At 49.6% G+C, this 19080-nt stretch overlaps 6 protein-coding genes across 6 annotated transcripts; 3 read left to right on the top strand and 3 right to left on the bottom strand.

Moving 5' to 3' along the window:
- Positions 1 to 833: 833 nt before the first annotated feature.
- C8Q69DRAFT_511431 (glucose dehydrogenase) lies at positions 834 to 2989 on the bottom strand. Its single transcript, XM_028633265.1, has 3 exons — positions 1955 to 2989; positions 1276 to 1895; positions 834 to 1204 (listed from the first exon to the last, which is right to left on the bottom strand). The coding sequence occupies exons 1-3, from the start codon at positions 2893 to 2895 to the stop codon at positions 996 to 998; spliced, it is 1770 nt and encodes a 589-aa protein (XP_028488555.1). The 5' UTR covers positions 2896 to 2989; the 3' UTR covers positions 834 to 995.
- A 2099-nt stretch (positions 2990 to 5088) lies between these two features.
- Positions 5089 to 7299, top strand: C8Q69DRAFT_425313 (FAD binding domain-containing protein; the record flags this gene model as incomplete). The annotated part of the gene is made up of 6 exons (XM_028628422.1): positions 5089 to 5218; positions 5284 to 5364; positions 5417 to 5562; positions 5623 to 6230; positions 6289 to 6407; positions 6471 to 7299. 6 exons carry the CDS (start codon positions 5089 to 5091, stop codon positions 7220 to 7222), a joined length of 1836 nt encoding a protein of 611 aa, XP_028488554.1. The 3' UTR covers positions 7223 to 7299.
- Positions 7300 to 8884: 1585 nt separating this feature from the next.
- On the bottom strand, positions 8885 to 10349 carry C8Q69DRAFT_3771 (hypothetical protein). Its single transcript, XM_028627593.1, has 3 exons — positions 9755 to 10349; positions 9568 to 9662; positions 8885 to 9499 (listed from the first exon to the last, which is right to left on the bottom strand). Exons 1-3 carry the CDS (start codon positions 9935 to 9937, stop codon positions 9010 to 9012), a joined length of 768 nt encoding a protein of 255 aa, XP_028488553.1. The 5' UTR covers positions 9938 to 10349; the 3' UTR covers positions 8885 to 9009.
- Positions 10163 to 11555, top strand: C8Q69DRAFT_3763 (putative iron-sulfur cluster biosynthesis protein Isd11). Its single transcript, XM_028627590.1, has 5 exons — positions 10163 to 10694; positions 10790 to 10954; positions 11025 to 11087; positions 11156 to 11205; positions 11268 to 11555. Exons 1-5 carry the CDS (start codon positions 10644 to 10646, stop codon positions 11275 to 11277), a joined length of 339 nt encoding a protein of 112 aa, XP_028488552.1. The 5' UTR covers positions 10163 to 10643; the 3' UTR covers positions 11278 to 11555.
- A 124-nt stretch (positions 11556 to 11679) lies between these two features.
- Positions 11680 to 14375, top strand: C8Q69DRAFT_449102 (LYR family protein). Its single transcript, XM_028629341.1, has 2 exons — positions 11680 to 11810; positions 12055 to 14375. Exons 1-2 carry the CDS (start codon positions 11799 to 11801, stop codon positions 13978 to 13980), a joined length of 1938 nt encoding a protein of 645 aa, XP_028488551.1. The 5' UTR covers positions 11680 to 11798; the 3' UTR covers positions 13981 to 14375.
- Positions 14376 to 15109: 734 nt separating this feature from the next.
- Positions 15110 to 18158, bottom strand: C8Q69DRAFT_3725 (putative histone-lysine N-methyltransferase). The gene is made up of 4 exons (XM_028627588.1): positions 16890 to 18158; positions 16462 to 16835; positions 16206 to 16405; positions 15110 to 16155 (listed from the first exon to the last, which is right to left on the bottom strand). The coding sequence occupies exons 1-4, from the start codon at positions 18064 to 18066 to the stop codon at positions 15405 to 15407; spliced, it is 2502 nt and encodes an 833-aa protein (XP_028488550.1). The 5' UTR covers positions 18067 to 18158; the 3' UTR covers positions 15110 to 15404.
- Positions 18159 to 19080: the final 922 nt, after the last annotated feature.

Here is a 19080-nt window from a genome sequence, read left to right as displayed (position 1 = left end):
CTGACCGTTATTGGAGTATGCAGTCTGTTCTTGACCGGGGGACGTCAGGACGGCCTGTTTCGCGATCGATCCGGGATGAGAGTGTCTCTGCTCGATTGGCTAGACCAAGAAGCGGATCCTAAATCGACGAGTCTGTGGAAATTGAGGCCAGCCATCCTGGTATGATTTCCGACGGCTTGTGTTTCAGTGTCTCAGGAGCCGAGCCTGGCGTTGCGTTTTATCTTATTGTGGCCGGGAACTCGAGGCCCGGGCGTCGCATCGGAGATTTAATTAGAAAACTGCTGAGATTGAGTTTTCAACTTTCCGTGAGAGGAATCATCAACACTGCCTCGTCTTTCTCGAGAAAGGTCAGAGAGTTGGTCGCGATAGTTGCGCATTGCCCAGCCACGCGATTGTGGCTGTTGATGTTCGCGTCTGGCGGGAAGCAGCGGAAGACCAAGAGACACCGTGAGTGGAATCGAGCAATGGACCCTTGGGCAGTGTGGTCTACTATTTCCATTTCTTTGATTCTAGAACATCAGCCTCCTCTTGTCATAATCCACAGTCGTGGTTCCAAGCAGAGCAGCTTTGCCCCGTCAACCTCTTGCGAGTGAACGATTCCCCTATCTCTCGATGATCAGGACAGGCATTACGGAGATTATGGAATATACCCCGTAGGTATAACAATAATAACGGGCGCTAGACCAGTTCTTTGGCAGAAAACCATTCAAGAGACCCATTAACTGTCAATCAGATTCATACGAATATCAAAGCTTCAGGTGCTTATCAGTCTAACTACCTAACCTAGCCACATTTTCATAATCTCTAATAAACAAATAAAAATATCCCTTATCATTTGTTGTCTAAACGGTCGAAAGAACCAAATTATCTCACAGCGGACATGAAGTTTGACTATTTACATATGCTGCTGGCCTGCGGTCCTCATTGCGGATAGGACGAAAACGATCACCCCTGGGCGTCTCTAATCACCCGGGAAAATGCTCCTGGACGACACTCTAGATATTTCCTTTGATGATGTCTGCGGCACGTTCGGCCACCGCGTACACGGTGCTGGACAGATGACCGCTAACCTGCATTGGCAGGACGGAAGCGTCAACCACGCGCACATTGGAGGTTCCATAGACCTTCAGAGATTCATCAACAACACCACCTGCTTCCTTAGGAAGCATAGCTGCTGTGCTGATGGGATGGTAGTTCGACCGATCTACTCGTATATTAGCTCTGGTTACCGGGGAATAGGTACAAGGAAACAACGGGAACTGGCTGAGCACTTACAGTTGGCCTTGAGGTAGGGAGCCCACTCTGAGTCTGTGGCGTTGCTAGGGACACTGGAGTATCCAGGAGAAGTCTCTGCTCCTGCCATCGGGGCGAATGGTTCCGTCTTGAATAACTCGCGGATAAACCGAGCAACTTGCGCCTGTGCGTGAAGGTCAAAGTCCAGCATGAAGTATTTCGGGTCAATACGAGCTGTCGCAGAGGGGTCCGCAGATTGGATGTGGACGCTTCCACGGCTGAAGGGGACTGAGGCCCAGTATTCCATGTCGTAGATGAGGCCAGACGGCTCTACCAGAACCTCCGCCACAGGGATGTGAGACTTGAAGATCAGGTCCCATTGAACCTTGAAGAAGCGTTCGAGGTCACTCGCCTTCGTGACGTTGCCATTGGCCTTCGCAACCTGGGCTGCATAGGCTGGCAGTTTGCGCAGAACGTCATTGGCGACAGCAGTGGTAGAGTTCCCAAACAGCTCGGGGGCAGATGGATACGAGACATAGTCAGTCTGTCTGCTATAATTCGTCTTGGACTGATACTTAAGTCCGTTGTTAATTTGATCTTGCAGGTTCTCGCCAACAGTTGGTAGGTTGATCTTGGTCTCGATACCGTACTTGGAGAGAATACTACAGGTTCAACCATTAGCTTGGAAGTATACCAAAAAAAAAGGGTCTGGATCACTTACGCAGGATTGCCCACTCCAGAGAGCTCAAGCAGAACAGGAGATTTCAGGGCACCCGCAGCCAAGATCACTTCACGAGAGGCCTTCAGAACGCCAATCGTGCCATTCGCGAAAGTGACCTCGACGCCATCCGCGGTGGCCTCTTCTCCTTCTTTCCAGATGAGCTTGTTTGCATTGGTGTAGGGCAAGATGTGAAGGTTGGTCCGGTTCTGGTAGGGCCAGTAGTATGCACGAGCAGCGTCCTCGCGGATATTCTTCTCGGAGTCGACTGTCTTGGGATAGAGTGCGTATCCGACCATATAACCTCCATTGGGGTCCTTGTTGTAAGGAACAGGCGCAGCAAGGTTTTGATAGGTGGTGTTCAACGTCTGGGCAAGCCCATCGTTCAGCTGTTCCGAATCCCAACCAACCTTCAAAGGTCCAGTGTAGCCGTGGTAGGAGGGAGTGTATTCAATACCGGCTCCTCGTAGCGAAGAATAGACGGATGGGACCTGGAAATGCTCACTCTTCTTGTAGTAAGGGAACAAGGTACTCCAGTTCCAACCCTTGTTACCTATGGCTTCCCATGCGTCGACCTGAGAGGTTTGAGCCCGAAGATACACCATGCCGTTGATGGTGGATGTTCCACCGATTGCCTTTCCGGCTCGCATAGTCGTGGTATGTCCTCCACCATATTCCTGGTCTACCGTTGAGTAGGCCCAGTCAATCTCAGTGCCAAATGCCTTTCCATATCCACTGGTGTCTGTCACGTTGGGGTTGTTGTATACCGAGCCACCGGCTTCGATGACGAGAACGTTTATATCTTTCTGCTCAGAAAGGCGGTTGGCCACGACCAGACCACTGGTTCCTCCTCCAACAACGATGTAGTCGTAAGTGGAGTCCGAAGGCCGTGCTGGAAGGGCTGCTGCCAGAGAGAGCAGCCCAAGACCAACGAAGCTACGCATAGCGGGATGTAGATATCTGGAAATGCACAGATAACAGGAAACGAAGGAAGGGATTTTCTAAAGAGAGACAACCCTGATCCAGGGAAAACCTAACAGATGGGGTTGATCTAGTGGAAACATCTGGCAATGGCAATCTATTTAATCCTTTTCTCTTTTCTTTTTTTAGTACTATACTGTAAACACAATGTAACAATCCCCGTCCCGCACTTTCCCGCCGTGTGAGTTTCAATATCATGCTGAAAAAAGTTAGCCGAAAGGACGATAGAGGAAAGAGAAGTCATTCATGTGTGATCCCATTCGTGTATATTGCAGAGAATACTCTAGATGAATTTAATAATACAGTAATAACGGCTCCAGATATTTAGTTTTATTGGTATGAATAATCTGACCCACTGTAACAGGTACATGTGTTTTGACATCGTGTTCGCATTGGTCCCGATATCGGGCCGTCATTAGATCCAATGAGAAACTTGAAACAAATGAGAGAAACATCCTTAATTATATTGCGGATCGACCGGGTGAATAATGCTTCAAAAAGCTTGACTGATATGTAATAGAAACCGTCGGCCTCTTAGCTTTTAGTTAGGCCCGGGATTTCAACTTAGTAAGTACAGCCTAAGCAGGAGCGTGGGATCGGATAGCCCCAACATGAAAGTAAAATAATGGATAATATCTCATAGCTTTTCCTAAACCTGACCTGACCCAGGGTCTGAGCGACTGATCCTTCATCGGATGTCCGGTGGTACACGGGAGAACGTAAGTAACAGGGAGTGGACAATGCTGATCTTATCTCGGGATCTGATCTCGGACGGGATAATTCTCCCCAACAAGTTAACTTAACGGGCTGTCATCAACAACCTCCAGGCTAATATCGGCATCCCAATCGTGCGGTTTGCCCGGACACGGCCCGATATCCTTCGCCGAGAGACGGGATCAGAAATACGCACAATACATAGCCTCACTTGTACTACTGACCCCTGGACAATAATAAATACATGGAGGGGAATGGGATGCATAAGTTCTCTCCTCGCCAAGCTTTCGACGGCATGATCTGATAAGATAAAAAAGAAATCACACGCGATCAAGGCCATGAGGGCCCCCAAGAAAGTTTATGCAATGAGAAATTTTCCTAGAGACCCTCCGACGCGGGTGATAGTATCGCAACTGTCAGGACACTAACGTATAGTGTAACTGAGTGCATTAGCGTGGATTAACGGTGGGCAGTGCCAGGCAACACAGCACTAGTAACTTTACAAAACTACATACAAAGAAAAGCAAAGAGTAGGTAGCAGTTGGGCGAACCAAGTGGTCAATACTGGTTGAACCGAAATGGAATAGAACAATAAAAAATCCTGATAAATGCCCTGAAATCTGCAGAACAGCCCAACACTGCTTGTCACAAAAAGAAAATAAAAACCATAAGACTGCCTGTAAGGACTAGAGAGACACGCGCTGAAGTATAGAAGAGGCATTGGCCAACCCTGGCTCGTGATCACTCAGGTGAGGTCTTTTGAGTTCCTTTTTTGTTGATACCTATGGTCGTAGACATCATCTGCTAACTTAGTGTAGGCTCCATAATATGGCCAGTAGAAGGTATGTATTCGACTATCTTTCCGTCACGCCCGTAAAAAAGAGATAGGATCATATCAAGGAGTATAGTTTTCTAGATTATCCGTCTCAAAACCAGGAACACAGGCCTTTCCCAAATAAAAGAGTTGATTTCTGTACCATAGGCTTCTTAGTAACCCCCCACCGCTGCAAGTTACCTTGACTGGAGCGAATGGGCGCAGTTTGCCCAATATATTGCTGAGCGCGATAGCCGGACAGGCCAAGATCATCAGATAAGATTGGCCGTTTGATCTTACTGATACCGAAGATCGCAATTAGAATCCGTACGATGGCGGGACTGGTCTATTAGTCCGTGTCTTGATTCCATTAAGACTCGAACTACGAGAGATCTACGAATCTTACGTAGCGGGAGGAGAAAGACCCGATAGATAGTCTCTATCGAAACTCGCCGATTTTTCGGATGTATGGCAGTCTAGGATCAGGTGGTGTTCATACATACATAAATTATTTCCCGTAGTCCGATTTACCGATTGAGTTGTTCTGTTCTGTTCCTTGTTCTAGTCTGTCTGTTCAGAGCCCTTTCGGAAGCACTGTATACTCATCTCGCTGTATCACCTTCCCAATATGACTATAGTCCACTTGACCAATGGCGATGGCCACCATGGCGAGCCAGAGCCAGTCATTTCGACAGACGTTCTCATCATCGGAACAGGGCCAGCGGGTGCATCTCTAGCGGGTTTTCTTGCTATGCATGGTGAGTGTGAAGTCTCACGTAGTTCCTCTCAAAAAATATTGATATTCATAATGCTAATCGTCCAGGCATCCGTGGGATAATGGTCAGCTCAGCTCCGGGGAGTGCTGATACTCCCAGAGCACATTTTACGAATATGGCCGCTATGGGTAAGTCAACTTCTCAAAGGAAAAAAACTTGATACTGACGTTGATTTACCAGAGTGTCTCCGGGATATTGGTCTAGAGAAAGAATGTAAACGCCTGGGAACAAATGGATCACACATGATAAATACTCGCTGGGCATACAGTATGGCTGGGGAGGAGTATATGCGCAGTTACTCCTGGGGGAACGATCCCAAGAGAAAGGTTTGTCATTTTTTGGAATCCGGGTATTATCCGTAACAAGAACTGAGAACATCCCAACAGGGTGACTACGAAACCGCAAGTCCCTGCGAACCACTCGACCTGCCCCAGACTCTCCTTGAGCCAATTCTCGTACGACATGCTACGCTAAATGGCTTCACTTGCCGCTTTGATACCACCTTCGTCCATTTTACAGAGAACGCAAACGGTACAATCTCCACACTTCGAGATAATGTCTCTGGTTTGGAATACAAGGTTCGATCAAAATACCTTTTCGGAGCGGATGGTGCTCGAAGTCAAGTCTTTCGGCAGCTAGGTCTCGAGCTAGATGTTAAGCCTGATCAGGGAACTGCATTCAACGTTCTTATCAGAGCAGATCTCTCCCGCTATATGGAACATCGCGAGGGCACCCTCCACTGGCTCTTGCAGCCAGATAAGGAGCATCCGGTGTTTGGATGGGCAGGAATTGCCAGAATGGTCAAGCCATGGAACGAATGGTTGTTCATTGTGATCCCCGATCGTCAAAATGGGTTGACCCGCATGCCCACTGAAGAAGAATGGGTTCAGCGGATGAAAGAGTGGATCGGGGACGACTCGATCCCGGTAGAGCTCATAAATGTGTCGAAATGGCGACTGAATGAGGTTGTGGCCAAGACCTATCCAAAGGAAGAGTGTATGAGATACTTTCAATTCTTCCACGCAACGATTCTGTTGCTGATTCTATCGCAGGTTCTGTCTAGGGGACGCAGTTCACAGACATCCTCCTTCGAACGGACTCGGCTCGAATACATGTATCCAGGATGCGTACAACTTGGCCTGGAAGATCGCCTATGTCCTGAAAGGTTTGTGTACACAACCTTCTAGCTCCTGTCTATATCGAGTAACCAATTAATTACCAAAAATGGAAACAGGCCAGGCATCGTCTTCTCTCCTCGACACATACTCGGTTGAACGACAACCCGTAGGCAGTGGAATTGTTGCTCGTGCTAATCAGTCGTTCCGTCATCACGGCCCAATCTGGGAAGCATTCGGGGTATCCTTGCCAACCCCCGAAGAGAAAATGCAAGCACTCCATCAGCTTACCTTGCCTACCGAAGAAGGCCGTACCCGACGCAAGAATCTTCAAGCCGCTCTTGAGGAGGCACAACATGAATATCACGCCCTCGGACGGGAAATGGGCCAGTTTTACCAGAGTAAAGCGATCTACTCGGATGATGAAACGGAGCCCTACTACACCCCTGAACTTCTAGCTCAGGACCAGGATTTAATATACCACCGGAGTACGTATCCAGGCCGCCGTCTACCACATGTGTGGCTGAACAAGCGTATCCCTGGTGAGCCCATTTCCACAGTCGACCTAGCGGGACACGGTGCATTTACCATTCTCACTGGCATTGGCGGTGATGCTTGGAAAATAGCCGCCTCCCAGGTTGGAGAAAGTCTCGGGGTGCCGATCAATGCATATTCCATCGGTTTCCGCCAGGACTATGAAGATTTCTACTTTGATTGGGCTCGTATTCGCCAGGTTGATGAAACGGGCTGTATTCTCGTCCGACCTGACCGGATGGTGGGTTGGAGGTGCCAGGAAATACTGGGAGATGAGGTGCAATGCACAGACAAGCTTCGCCATGTTGTGCTGTCTATCTTGGGGCGTGACTCGTGAGAGTCAAGCTTTTTCTTAGTTTCATTTAGTTAACTACGTATGATCATGTGTAGAATAAACACTTAGGGAATGAATGTACATGCCTGTCTAACTTTGGAAGAGATCCATGTAGTTACTGTTACATTTTCCAACTGATAGCGTTATTATAGCAGAATAGCATTTCTTCATCCATAGAAGCAGATGGATTCTCTGCATCCTTCCACCACGTAAGTGCCTATCCTGGTTAGTTTCCCCCGGTATGCGTAGTGTTCCTTGCTGCTCTAGTTTGGCTGCATTATGATATCCACTAAGTATCTATTTAGCCGTTATACCACCCTTCAATCCCTCAGAAGCCATCCAAGGAAAACCCCTGAACCCAAAACCCTTCTTCTGCTCCGATTCTCGCCTGCTGTGTGAGAACGATGGTCGACGAAAAGAAAAGAAACCTGTAGAAAGTGGACTCAAGTCATTCCCCATATGCGTATATGATGATCGACTCAAAAGAAACACGGCAACGAAAATACGACATTAAACCCACTGAGGGACTGACCCATATTACCTACTTAGCGGGGTGAACTAAACCTGCCCGCATTGCTTGTTTCTTGCCGCCTAAGTAGTGTAACTAAGTCTCTCTCTGACAAACAAGCTGCGGCAATTGAGCACGATCCAACTCCCTTTCGTGCGGGATGTTGATCCGGTCTATGTTGGTTTTCTGCCGAGTTCGGAGGATATGGATATGTAACTAGCTAGTTAGTTAAGTTGGTAGTTAAATAATGACCTGATGTCGGCACGGCAGAAGATAATAATGCAGGTGGAGGGGATCTTCAATGCGATGTCCACATCTGATCAGCACGGACACGAGGCATAAGACCTGCCTTGACACTTGTATGATTATTGTACGCTAGTAGTGATCCCTTCGGTGGGTTTACTTGGGAACTGATGGGGAATAGACTTTTATCAGATTAGATCGTGAACTAACTGGTATATTATTATTATTATACTACTACGTACTCCGTACTTTAGGCCGGTTGAAATGTTTTGTACTACTAGTAAAACACGGTAATTTTCAATATTGCACGCCGATTTGCCGGGTTCCCGTTATCAATCAGTCGGACCCTGGTTTCATCTCTTTCTCTAGTTTATGCGGCTTTCGACCGTTGAACGCACAGAGTAGTTTCAAGTCAGAGACAACGTGCACATTCCGAGTGCGACGGTAACGTTACTACCGGTGCGATGAGTGTTGCTCTCGCGGTGGTTCTGCTCTGGGTCGCATTGTCTCTGTAACTTTCTTTTCCTCGCAAAACAACAGCAGGCTACTCTTTCATTGGCGCAAGTCTATGCAGGATTCTTCAGCTTACTCGTCTACCTGATTCATGGGGTTGAGATGGCTCAGGTATTCCTGATTATTATTATAGCATACGGCGATGCTCTTGTCCACATCTGAGTTTCTCCAAATGGACGGCAATGAGCTCTCCGTGCGTCTTCCTCTGGTCATATCTCGGTGCTCCCATGTCCCTGCCAGACCCTTTCCACATGATAGACAGCGCTTCAGCCCCATCTGAACAAAAGACCTGGGGATAATGATTCAGAGACCACATCTCGTCTTGGGTCCATCAATACTGATAAGAACCTCTGGCACATCAACCTGCTGCAACCTACAGCCGCACAACGCCGGCAGTTGGCATATACTAGACGCCTTTCTCGTGGCGCTCATTAGAATCTAAATATGAGAAATCGTCTCAAAGGCAGGCAGATGAGACCTTAAGGTCGATAGCGTGCCGATTAGACGATTCCTCCACTGCTCCCGGTTATGACAGTCCAAGTCTGTATCTCAGCTTAGACACGCGCTCCTCCACGTTTCGAATCTCTGTCATTATACTAGCCAGCTCCGACATGCTCTCCGTTGCGGTGACGAATGATCTCTGAGCACTTCGAAGCGACGGCGGGACGAGAACACCATACCACCTGAGAGGATCAGGGGAAGGTAATGCCCTCTTTGGGGCTGTTGAGATCGACGAATTCTTTGAAGGAGCCCCTTCTTCTGATTCCCCGGGCGTTGAAGGAGTCTCCGTTCGGTCCTCAGCCGTTTCGCCTGATCTTGGATTCAAGGCTGACTCTGAACTTTCCGCATTCTCTCCTGAGACTGCTGTTTCGGATTTAGGCTTTTCCTCCTCTGTTTCGTACTCTGCTAACGTGGTTTTGATCTTGAAGGTATAGCTCTGGCTGGATGATCCGGTGTCTTCAGTCTCTTCGGGCTCTGAAGACTTGTCCTCACGATTGGCAGGCGGCTCTACTGATCTTCAGGTACCTGACAGTCAGTCTTCCGTCTACCCGTAGAACACATGAGAGGCAAGCATCGCTCTTACATCCTCCGTGTAGCTTTCATGCGCTCGTCATAGTAGTCCTGACCGTAGCGTCGGCCCGGAGAAGAATAGTTGGCCTGCGCGAGAGAGAAGAAGCCCTGAAGACAGAGACATGATCAGATCACCATTCAAAGAGGTTCAAGAGGGAAATGTCCCGTATAGCAGAGACTAGCTCAGGAGATGAGCGCACCGATGAGAGTTGTTTCCCCAGCTGCGCATGCAACGTCTGGTGACGGTGAAGCAGCTGCAGGTATTGCTCCAACAAGCTATCCAGTGATTCTAGGAGCTTGGAAGATGACTCTGGCTTCCCTAGAGGCTTTTCTCGGGCTTCTGAGAGCTGCGCAAATGCGCCAGACTCCGAAACCTGGGCCATTGTACGTCTGGTCCTTAGGACCGATCAGATGAAAGCAAGATGACGACAATGGCTGACAGGGATCAATTCGAGGGGGATAGATAGGATCAATGGCAAAGGATAGTTAATACATCGAGCAATAACTATTAACTCGTCCAGCGTGCAGGACTGAATGGTCCAAGAGAGTCGAGCCAGAAAGTAAAGTCGGTTAAGGCCGAGGCGGAAGAGGCTCCGCTCGTATCTCCGTCATCGTCTCTCCGAGCTAACAGAAAAAGAGAACGCCGTCCGTTATCCCTCACAAGACGTGCGGTTTGATTGCACCACAACCCGAAGCATCTATCGCTGCTTCACCCGTATATCATCTGTTCACTATAATCCAATTTCCATCGAGGAGAGAACTACAGTGCTCTCCGCGTTTTGCGGCGACGACGATCCCCGGTCGAGCCATCAAATCCCGAATGCGCCACATTGGTTACTGCTGCTATGACAGATATTCTCAACAATAGCACACGCTGAATCTCGTTTCTCTTGACGATACGATCCATTTGGCGATTGACTGAATCGACGCCCAAGTCCTTTCCGGGCTATCCGCTAAGTTTCCGTGCAGCATCAAGACGGAGAATCTGCAGACGTCCGAAGCTCGAACAGTTCAGGCTGGTTGATTTCAATCCTTCCTTCCATATAACAATACTCCACTCTCCACTCAGGACGATATAAATAAGCAATCATGTCTGTTTCTACGTTACAGCGTGATACCGCGTTCCAGGTTCGCTCTCTGGTATGTTCTGCTGAAACCCTTGCCCGAAGAGAGATGTCCTGGATGACCTTGAAGAAGCATGGTCGTAGCTAACTGCAATGCTTCGCGCCATACAGTTCCGCTCTCTGCTCCGACAATCTTCGCAGTTTGCGAACTACAACTTCCGAGAGTACGCTCGACGAAGGACGAGGGATGCGTTCCACGAGCATCAGCATGAGACGGAGGATCGGAAGATTCAAGAACTGATCCAGGAGGGTCTGCGAAACCTGCAGATGCTGAAGGTTGGTGGACATACTGTTCAAAAGATGATGGCTATAAAAATTTTGCGACGATGCTAACCGTTTGCTGCAGAGACAAACCACCATCAGTCAGTTCTACCAACTGGACAGGCTGGTCGTTGAAGGACAGAAGACGGTATGTTTGAGTCTGAACTCGATCTGAGATCACCTCATGCAGGATACCTGCTGATACAGTATGTCTAGGGAAAGCAAACAGGGAATAAAGGCGATATTGTTCGCCAGAAGGATACCGGGTAAGGCAACCTGGTTTCGAACTCATTATTTTTATCGAGACTGAGACTAACGCCTATTGCAGCTGGGACTAAGCAGTTGGGTCTAGAAGGGAATGCGATATGGCTCTGTAGGCCATGAGACAGCGCTGTATAAACTAAATGCACAACTGTACTACCTCATGTTGTTTGGGGGAAGATGGAAGAGATAATGCTAGGCACATGTAATGGCGCTCCTGTGTAATTTACATAACTCATCTCCTTTCTCTACTCTCCAATGTTCTGTTGACGCGTACGGATGAATCAGCTGTTTATTTTCGGCAGTCTACTTATCTAGTATTACTTTTTAAATAAACACTATCTTGTATTCTGGGCGCATTATGTGGTTGTAGCCATTATCTCCCTTGAAGCGCTACTCCGTCATACAAAATAATTGTCACGTGACCCTCGACTCTCCGCAAACGCTCCGTGACAGCGCCATCGCAAAGCATCAGGACGCGCCGCCGTTCTTCCTCCACTCACTGCGCCCATTGCTTTCTTCAACATTGAGTGGGGATCTCAGGCTAGTGGCATTCACTTGAGCTGCGCGTGATACAGCTAGTCTGCTAGCTTTCATCATGGCGCCCACGGTAAGTGCAGTCAATGTCACCGTTTCGTCAGATACCTGTTTCGAGTGAAGTCGTCCACCGGCCTGCTCCTTTGGTGTGTCGCAACTGTGCTACTTGTTCATAAGGAGTACAAGCGATACATCGCGACCCGTTATTACTGCATGTCAACATGTTGGCCGTTGCCAGCGTTGCAGAACAGCCACCTCTCCTCCGGACTCTCACGACTGGTTCCGTGCAAGATATTCAAGACGCTGACATTAAGTAGTTCAGGTCCTCGCGTTCGGGGAGGCAGCTTATCGACAACAGTGCTGCGAGTCGGAGTCGGACAGTCGATCATGATGTATTCGAGGGTTTACCCGTCCGGCGCTGGACGCGCCAGCCTCACATCTTCTCTCAGGCGGAGAAGATGGATGAGCCTGATTCTGGTATTGGAGGGGCTGCAGGTGGCCAACCTCTCCCTGAGCTTCCCATGCCCAAGGACAGTCATCTCTTGACACCCTCGAGTAGGGCTCTGCTTCGTGCTGCCCGTGCAGGCTGTATCTACATCCGCCATGTGAACAAGGATACGAATGGGGAGCAAAAGGAGACTACGGATATCGACGATACTCCCGCTGCTGTTCCCAGGACCGAGCGGAGTTTTACGGCCAAGAAGTGGACCGCTGTTCCTAGACATATGGAGCCTCCCGAAGTAGAATTCCTCGCCAGGCGCAGACCTGGCTTGCCATCACTATATGGTGCGTCTGCGCTCAATGCATTGGGAAGCACTGGAATTACCCCTGCACCGCCGATGAGAAAGACAAAGTTCAAGAAAGTCGACCCTGCCACTGGAAATGTTTCGATCTACGAAGCGTGGATTCCGGAGGGTCATACCCTCGAGGGAGAGATCAAAGAGACTGGCGAAGTTGTACCGGAGCAACCCGACGCTACGGTTATCAAGGAAACACCCGCTCCTGGAACAGTGGTCGAAGGTGTAGGCATTGTCAACGCAGAGGGAGTGGTTGTCGCCAGCGCCGAAGCGGATGCTGCCCCTAAGAGACGTCCCCCGCCTCCGAAACGCAAGGCGAAGGGCGTCGGGAAAGGCAGAAAGAAGAAGGTTATGTTTGCTCCTGGAGAGGGCGGAGACGCAGGCGCGGTACACGCCGCTGGGGCCGACGGAGCAGCTGCAAAGCAGGAAGGGCTACGTATGTCGATCGATGGTGCAGCTGGCGAACCCATAGAGGGATCAGATGAGGAAGAGGAGGAAGGCGAAGAAGGGAAGGAGAGTGATGAGGATGCCGGTTCAGCACCAGCAACCAAATCTCCAAGTGCCGCGCCCCAGGAAGCTGGCGCAACGCCTGCCACTGAGGCGAATGTCCCTCCTACGTCGGAGTCTAATACTGAAGCCCAGAATCCGGCTTCAGCTACTGCAAATGAAGATAGTACTACTACCGAGCGACCCATGCAGCAGGAGAAGCAGCCGAGCCCGCAAGTCCCATCAGACACGAGGCCCGCCGACGTAGACATGAAACTCAGCGAGCCTGACAGTGAGAAAGCTGCTACGCAACCACCGGTCGCAGAGCAACCTTCTACAGACGAGACTCCAGCTCCAGCTCCCCCAGTTGCGGAACCAGTTGCAGCGCTGCAACCCGTCGAGTCCGAACCAATGGAGGGAGTCTCACAGGAGCAGCCTATTTCGGCACCACAGGAGCCGCAGGAGACGAGACCAGAGCCACAGCCAGAAGAGATGGCAGGTGTGGAACATACGCAGGCGGGAAACACAACAGCGCCAGCCGAGCCTGAGAAGGCTGAGGAGGCCAAACCGGAGAGTACTACAGAAGAAGCTACGGCTCCTCAGGAAGCAGAGGCGCCCGCGCCCACTGAGTCCAGCGTGGCTGTTGAGACGAACACAGAGTCTACAGGACCTAAAGAACCTGCTCCAGAGCCTGCTCCTGCTCCCTCCAACAATGCCGAGGTTGATTTGCTAGGCACCCTCGAAGCCAGCTTAGGTGATAAACCGAGTGAGCAACAAGAACAACCAGCACAGCCAGCTCCATCTTCATCATCACCGAAACCGGCACCCTCAGAGCCTGCCCCAGAACCATCAGCGCCTGAACCTACCCAGCCTGAGCCCGCTGAGACAGCACCAGCGGAAGCCCCCGTTGAACCTGCACCTGATGCCGCCGAAGAAAAGAAAGAAACCAAAGAAGAGTAAAGCATCCAAGCTCGTCGACCATAGGACTTCCATCCAATCTTCCTACAAAATCTTATACCCACTATATTACCTCTTCCTATCTTACCCCCATCGACCCTTTCAGACGGCGTCTCTGGTACTTACTCTCTGGTTTGCGGTCTCTTCTCCAGTTCCTTTTATGCGGGCGTTCATCAAGCATGTTTATAGGGAAATTGGCTCGGTCTATTATTATAACTCTGTACTGTAGAATATTATTTAACCTCGTTGTTTCAGGAAAAGACGGGTAATTATCATACGTGATAACTTTTTCTTGTTCTCGTTCTACCTGCTATCCCACGTAAAGAAGGAATATATATATACATATGGATGATATTATCATCCCTAGATGGATTCTATTTTGAAAATATCTGAACTGGGTTCGCTATCTTTGTATCATGGTGGGGGCAGGCAGGTTTATATATATAGAAACCCGACTAGTATCTATTATTCCGAGCGTCTCAGTAAGACAGTCATAGAATACCCATATCCTGAAACATATATTCGGTCATTAATTTTCTTTTCTTTTCACCATCTGTTTCATATCAAGTTACTGCTGTTATGCAATACTAGTTACTAACTACTCGTACGCACACGCATTAATTAACCAGCTAGCTCAACATCACCAAGTTGTCCTATCCCTCAACGCATGAAGATAAAGTAGAAAAAAAGCAAAAGCAAAATAGTAATTCGATAACCAGAGAGAAACAAAAGTACAGTACAAGGAAAACAATAATAATAAACATGAAGTCAGACCATTGTTCGAAACCGGATAGATAAATGTTGCCATTTCCTGCAGAATCCTCATCCTCATCCTCATCCTATCCTATCCTATCCTAATTCCTGTTCCTGTTCCGTAGTAGACCGTTGCATCCCGTTTGCATACCAGAGCATAAAAGCATACCGTACCATACCGTACTTGACATTGGGGAAAAAATTAACTTTGAAGACGAGAGAAGGAAAAAAAGAAGCGAAAAACTAATAGCTCAGCTAGAAGAAAGATACATAATCCTTTATGAATGTATGAGGAGAAGAAGGATAGAAAAACAAGGTAAAAAAAAAAAAGGCCGAAGATATCCATAACTGTCAACCCCGTAATGTTGTAGGACAAGAGGAATATTGATAGTGGTACTGAAGAAAAGAATCACTAAATCCAGTGGTACAAGATCGAGGTTCGAACGCCGTAGGACCCAGCCGGAACTCCTGTTGCACACCCTCCTGAGACGTACGTGGTAGATGAAGAACGCAGAAACGAGACTAAATCGAGGACAGTAGGAGCTACGTAAGCAATAATTATGCGTAACATGCAGCGTGTGAGCAAAGCGTCCAGTCGGCGCTGAGAGGAAGGAGAAATGCGAAGTTGAGCCTGATTAGGACGCGAGAAGTATCAGCCTCGATATCGAGTTGCTTTAGACAATCTTCGCGCTCTTAGTCGACGCCTTGCTGGCCCTCTTCACCGTCCGAACAACACTCTTAGCGGCATCCTTGACTGAGCCTCGACGGCTGACCGTCTTGGTTGGGCTTTTCTTGGTTTCTTTCGTGGCTTTGGTCGCCCGTTTTGGGCTGGCTTTAGCACCTTTAGTTGGTGTTGACCTCTTGTTTGGACTAGCCTTTGCTTTCGATGTGCTGGCCGATTTGTTGCTAGAGTTGCTCGCTTTTCTGACGGAGGGAGCGCGCGAGGTCGCCTTCGAATTCAATCGGTATACAGTGGCCTTGGCCTTTGGTTTTGCCACGGTTTTCGCTCCGGTCTTCGTCGTCTTCATCTTCGGCTTGAGTTTGGATCTCGCACTCTTCGCAGCCACCTTCTTGACTGTCTTTTTTGTGGTAGTGCTTTTAGCCTGTGTAGTGGCCCGACCTTTACCGGAGACTGAAGTGCGCGCCTTGGAGACTGCCTTTTTGACACCGGCTTTGATCGACTTTGGGGTCAGAAGTTTACGTTTCTTGTTCAGACGTGAAGTTGATTCGTCTAGCACACTTTCCAGCTTGCGCTTGGTCCCTGCCAGCGTCGACTTGCCTCCCTTACGAGCCTTGGTCTTGGATTTCTTCTTGTCGTCCATCTTGGGCTCTTTAGGACGTTGGTCCTTGGGCCGGGGTCCCAACACGCCGCGGCAGGTTGATGCGCCGCAACGGCACTCTTGGACGTTCTTCTGCGAGAAAGGACTGTAGAATGTCAGCATATGCATGTCTCAAGAAGAAGCTTTACAGCATACTCAAAGTTATAGTCGTAGGTTAACTCCTCCCCAGTCATGATGCCCCGGTCACCGGCGAAGAGAGCCATGCGAGGCTTTCCAGCCACAGTCCACTTCTCCATTCTGCAATTCGGCTCACACGAATGATTCACGAAGCGGGCAATCGAGCCGCGCGTGGCATCGATAATCATGTTTTGATCGAAGTACATAAGATAGTAGCACTGAAGTCGGGTTAGCAAAGAGATGCCTAATAAACTCGATAGGAGTAGGTTCCCACCTCATTATTCTTGTAGATCGTCCTCATCCGATTCTCGCATTCCGACTGGGTAATAATCTCGCCGGTATATTCAACGATGATCTGGTTAGGCTCGAAGGACCGGTTGCTGCGCACTCCATATCCGCGGTCCATGGTCTTGATCACTTCAACACCAATGTTGTACTTTCCTCCTGCTTTGGTGCGATGCTTGAGCTCCTCGAAATTGCGGTTTCCACAGCCCAGTCCCAACCGGCAATTGCTGTCGTCGCATTCGTAGAACATATACCGGTTCTGACAGTTCTCGTCGCAACCCGTTTCCGGCGTACACATGCAAGTTGAAAGCTCTACGTGCTTATTTGCCTTCCAGATACTGGCTGCCTCGCCCACGAACACATCTACGTGTAATCAGTAAAACAATATAAGAGCAATAGATGCAACCCAGGACTCACTCTTGTTGGTCTTGCGCCATTCATCCGGCTTGGGCTGACCAGGAGGAAGCGGAGAGAAGATATCAAACGGCAACTTGAAGTCCCTGCCATTCTTCAGGAGCCTATCGCCCGCAAACATCGGCATTGGGAGGAGCTTCCGCTGTTGTTTCTGCGCATTCCCGTTGCTCTTTCTGCGCGCATTATTCGCTCTCGAGTTGCTGACTCGTGGAGGCTCTGTCGTTGGTTCTTGACCGGTGTAGAGACCATGGAGAAGCCAGCGCTTCGGCTTGTAGCGAGGTGGTGTCTCCGGCGTAGGCGGTTCCTTTGAAGCAGATAGCTCGTCGGAAGCAGCCTTGGAGGGAAGGTCACTCTCTGACACGCGCCTCTTCTTTGCTGCGGGTGCGTCCCTGCTGGTAGAATCTGCAGGCTCTTCCTTGGCTGTTCGCGGGCGCAAGCTTGCGCGGCGACCAATTTCCTTTCCTTTATCCATCATATCTCTCGACCGCTTGCCCAGCAGGCTGCTGGCGCGGTCGACAAGATTGGTGGCCTTGCCCAGAAGACTCAGCCGTGACGACCGCCTAGTCGGCGTCTGCTTCTCGCTATTGGAAGAATTGCCATTGACCTTTCCTGTCTGGTCCCTCTTTCTCAGTGTCCGCACCGAACTGGTATCCTCTTCCTGTTTGCGATCCGGAGTCTGCGACTTCGACACATCTGGTCCTGCATCGACCTCTGCCGCATCTTCGCCGCTTTCGCGCTCAAGTGTAGTCTGGCTCCAGGAAGTTGTCTCCATAACCGCGAGACTATGTCTGAGAAGCGTCGTGCGCGAGGAATGGCCCTCCAAAATACTATTAACCAGCGTCTCACCAGAGACACTCCGACTCTGCACGTCCGACGCAGGCTCCGTCGCGCGTGGATACTGTTGTGGTTCCTCCTTCATATCCTCCATACTCTCAATGGCTCGGAGAGAAGCGCGTTTCGCGCGTGTCGACCTCCGCCGCCCTGCTGGGTTTTCCTCGCCTTCACCTAGCGGTTGTTCATGGTTGCTCGATGTTTCGGAGCGGCTGTTCTCAGGCGTGAGGAGCTGGCCGGAGAAATCGACGGTGCTGGCGTCTTCGGGGAGTTCGTGAGTGTGTTCGGGCTGCTCTGGGCCGGGAAGAGGGCCGGCAGACGCGACGGACGATCGAGTTCGACGTGCCATCACGTTTTCTCCCCGGTGGGGTGGTGTACGCGAGCGAGAGTTGCTAGCAGCAGGCAGCAGGAACCCTCAATTGCTGCTGGAGGTTCAGACGATGAGGACGGCCGTGAGCATGGGAAGTTCGGAGAGAGAGAGAACGGAGTACAGGGGACAAGGACGGCCAGTGGAGACGGTGGACCCTTCAGCGTTACTGATATCGGGATAGAAAGACAGTAACTAGTAGCAGATAATAGGAGAGAGCGCGGGAGAGAGAGTTCGCACGCGTCTTGGCCCGTAGGAAAAAAGAGCCTGCCCCAAAGTACAAAGCGGATAGATCAGCCGGACCTCCTCCAGGAGACAAGGAGAATGTCCAGCTGGGATAGCGTTGGTGAGGAGAGAATGCGTGGAGTGGGAGGAGGAGAGAGAGAGAGAGCGAGCGGAGGTGGTGAGAGACTAAATAATAAGCAGCTCATCTTCTCTCTCCTTGCAGCCGCCCGTCCAGTATGCAGCATTCCACTCCCCCGCTTGAGCTCAACGGGTTTTCTGGCTTATGATCTTTATTTTATTTCATTTATGCACATGATAGACTGTAAAGATGTTCAGTCAGGAAGAAGTCAGGCGCAGGTATTCTTATTTGACGATCCTGCAACAGAGGATATCTGATAAACTAACTACTACCTAGTACTAACTATATTCTAGCCAACCGACAATATCATACAGCCAAACCCCTCACGGTTCACTAATCCCGTATAACCATAGATTGTCCCGCCAAACCTTCCAGTATAGAATATCTACCAGCATATAACACACGGCCTTTACAGATAAGGCAAATATCACACAGAAAAAGAATCTCCAGAAATGGACAGTCGAAGAAGAAAACTAAGCGCCGAGCTTGCACAGGTTGTGGGCGTCAAACGTCGTCATGGAAGAAGGCAGATAGATGATAAGAAGGGAGACAGTAAATGAGGGCAACGAAGATAAACGGATAGGAACCGATCCGACAATTATCGGCATTAGAAATAGAGTAATTGCAAAAAG

The sequence above is a fragment of the Paecilomyces variotii genome (genome assembly GCF_004022145.1).
Source record: "Paecilomyces variotii strain CBS 101075 chromosome Unknown C8Q69scaffold_1, whole genome shotgun sequence".
In the NCBI taxonomy this organism is placed as follows: domain Eukaryota; kingdom Fungi; phylum Ascomycota; class Eurotiomycetes; order Eurotiales; family Thermoascaceae; genus Paecilomyces; species Paecilomyces variotii.
The sequence above is the reverse complement of the archived record's forward strand: the minus strand, read 5'-3'. Positions and strand labels throughout refer to the sequence as shown.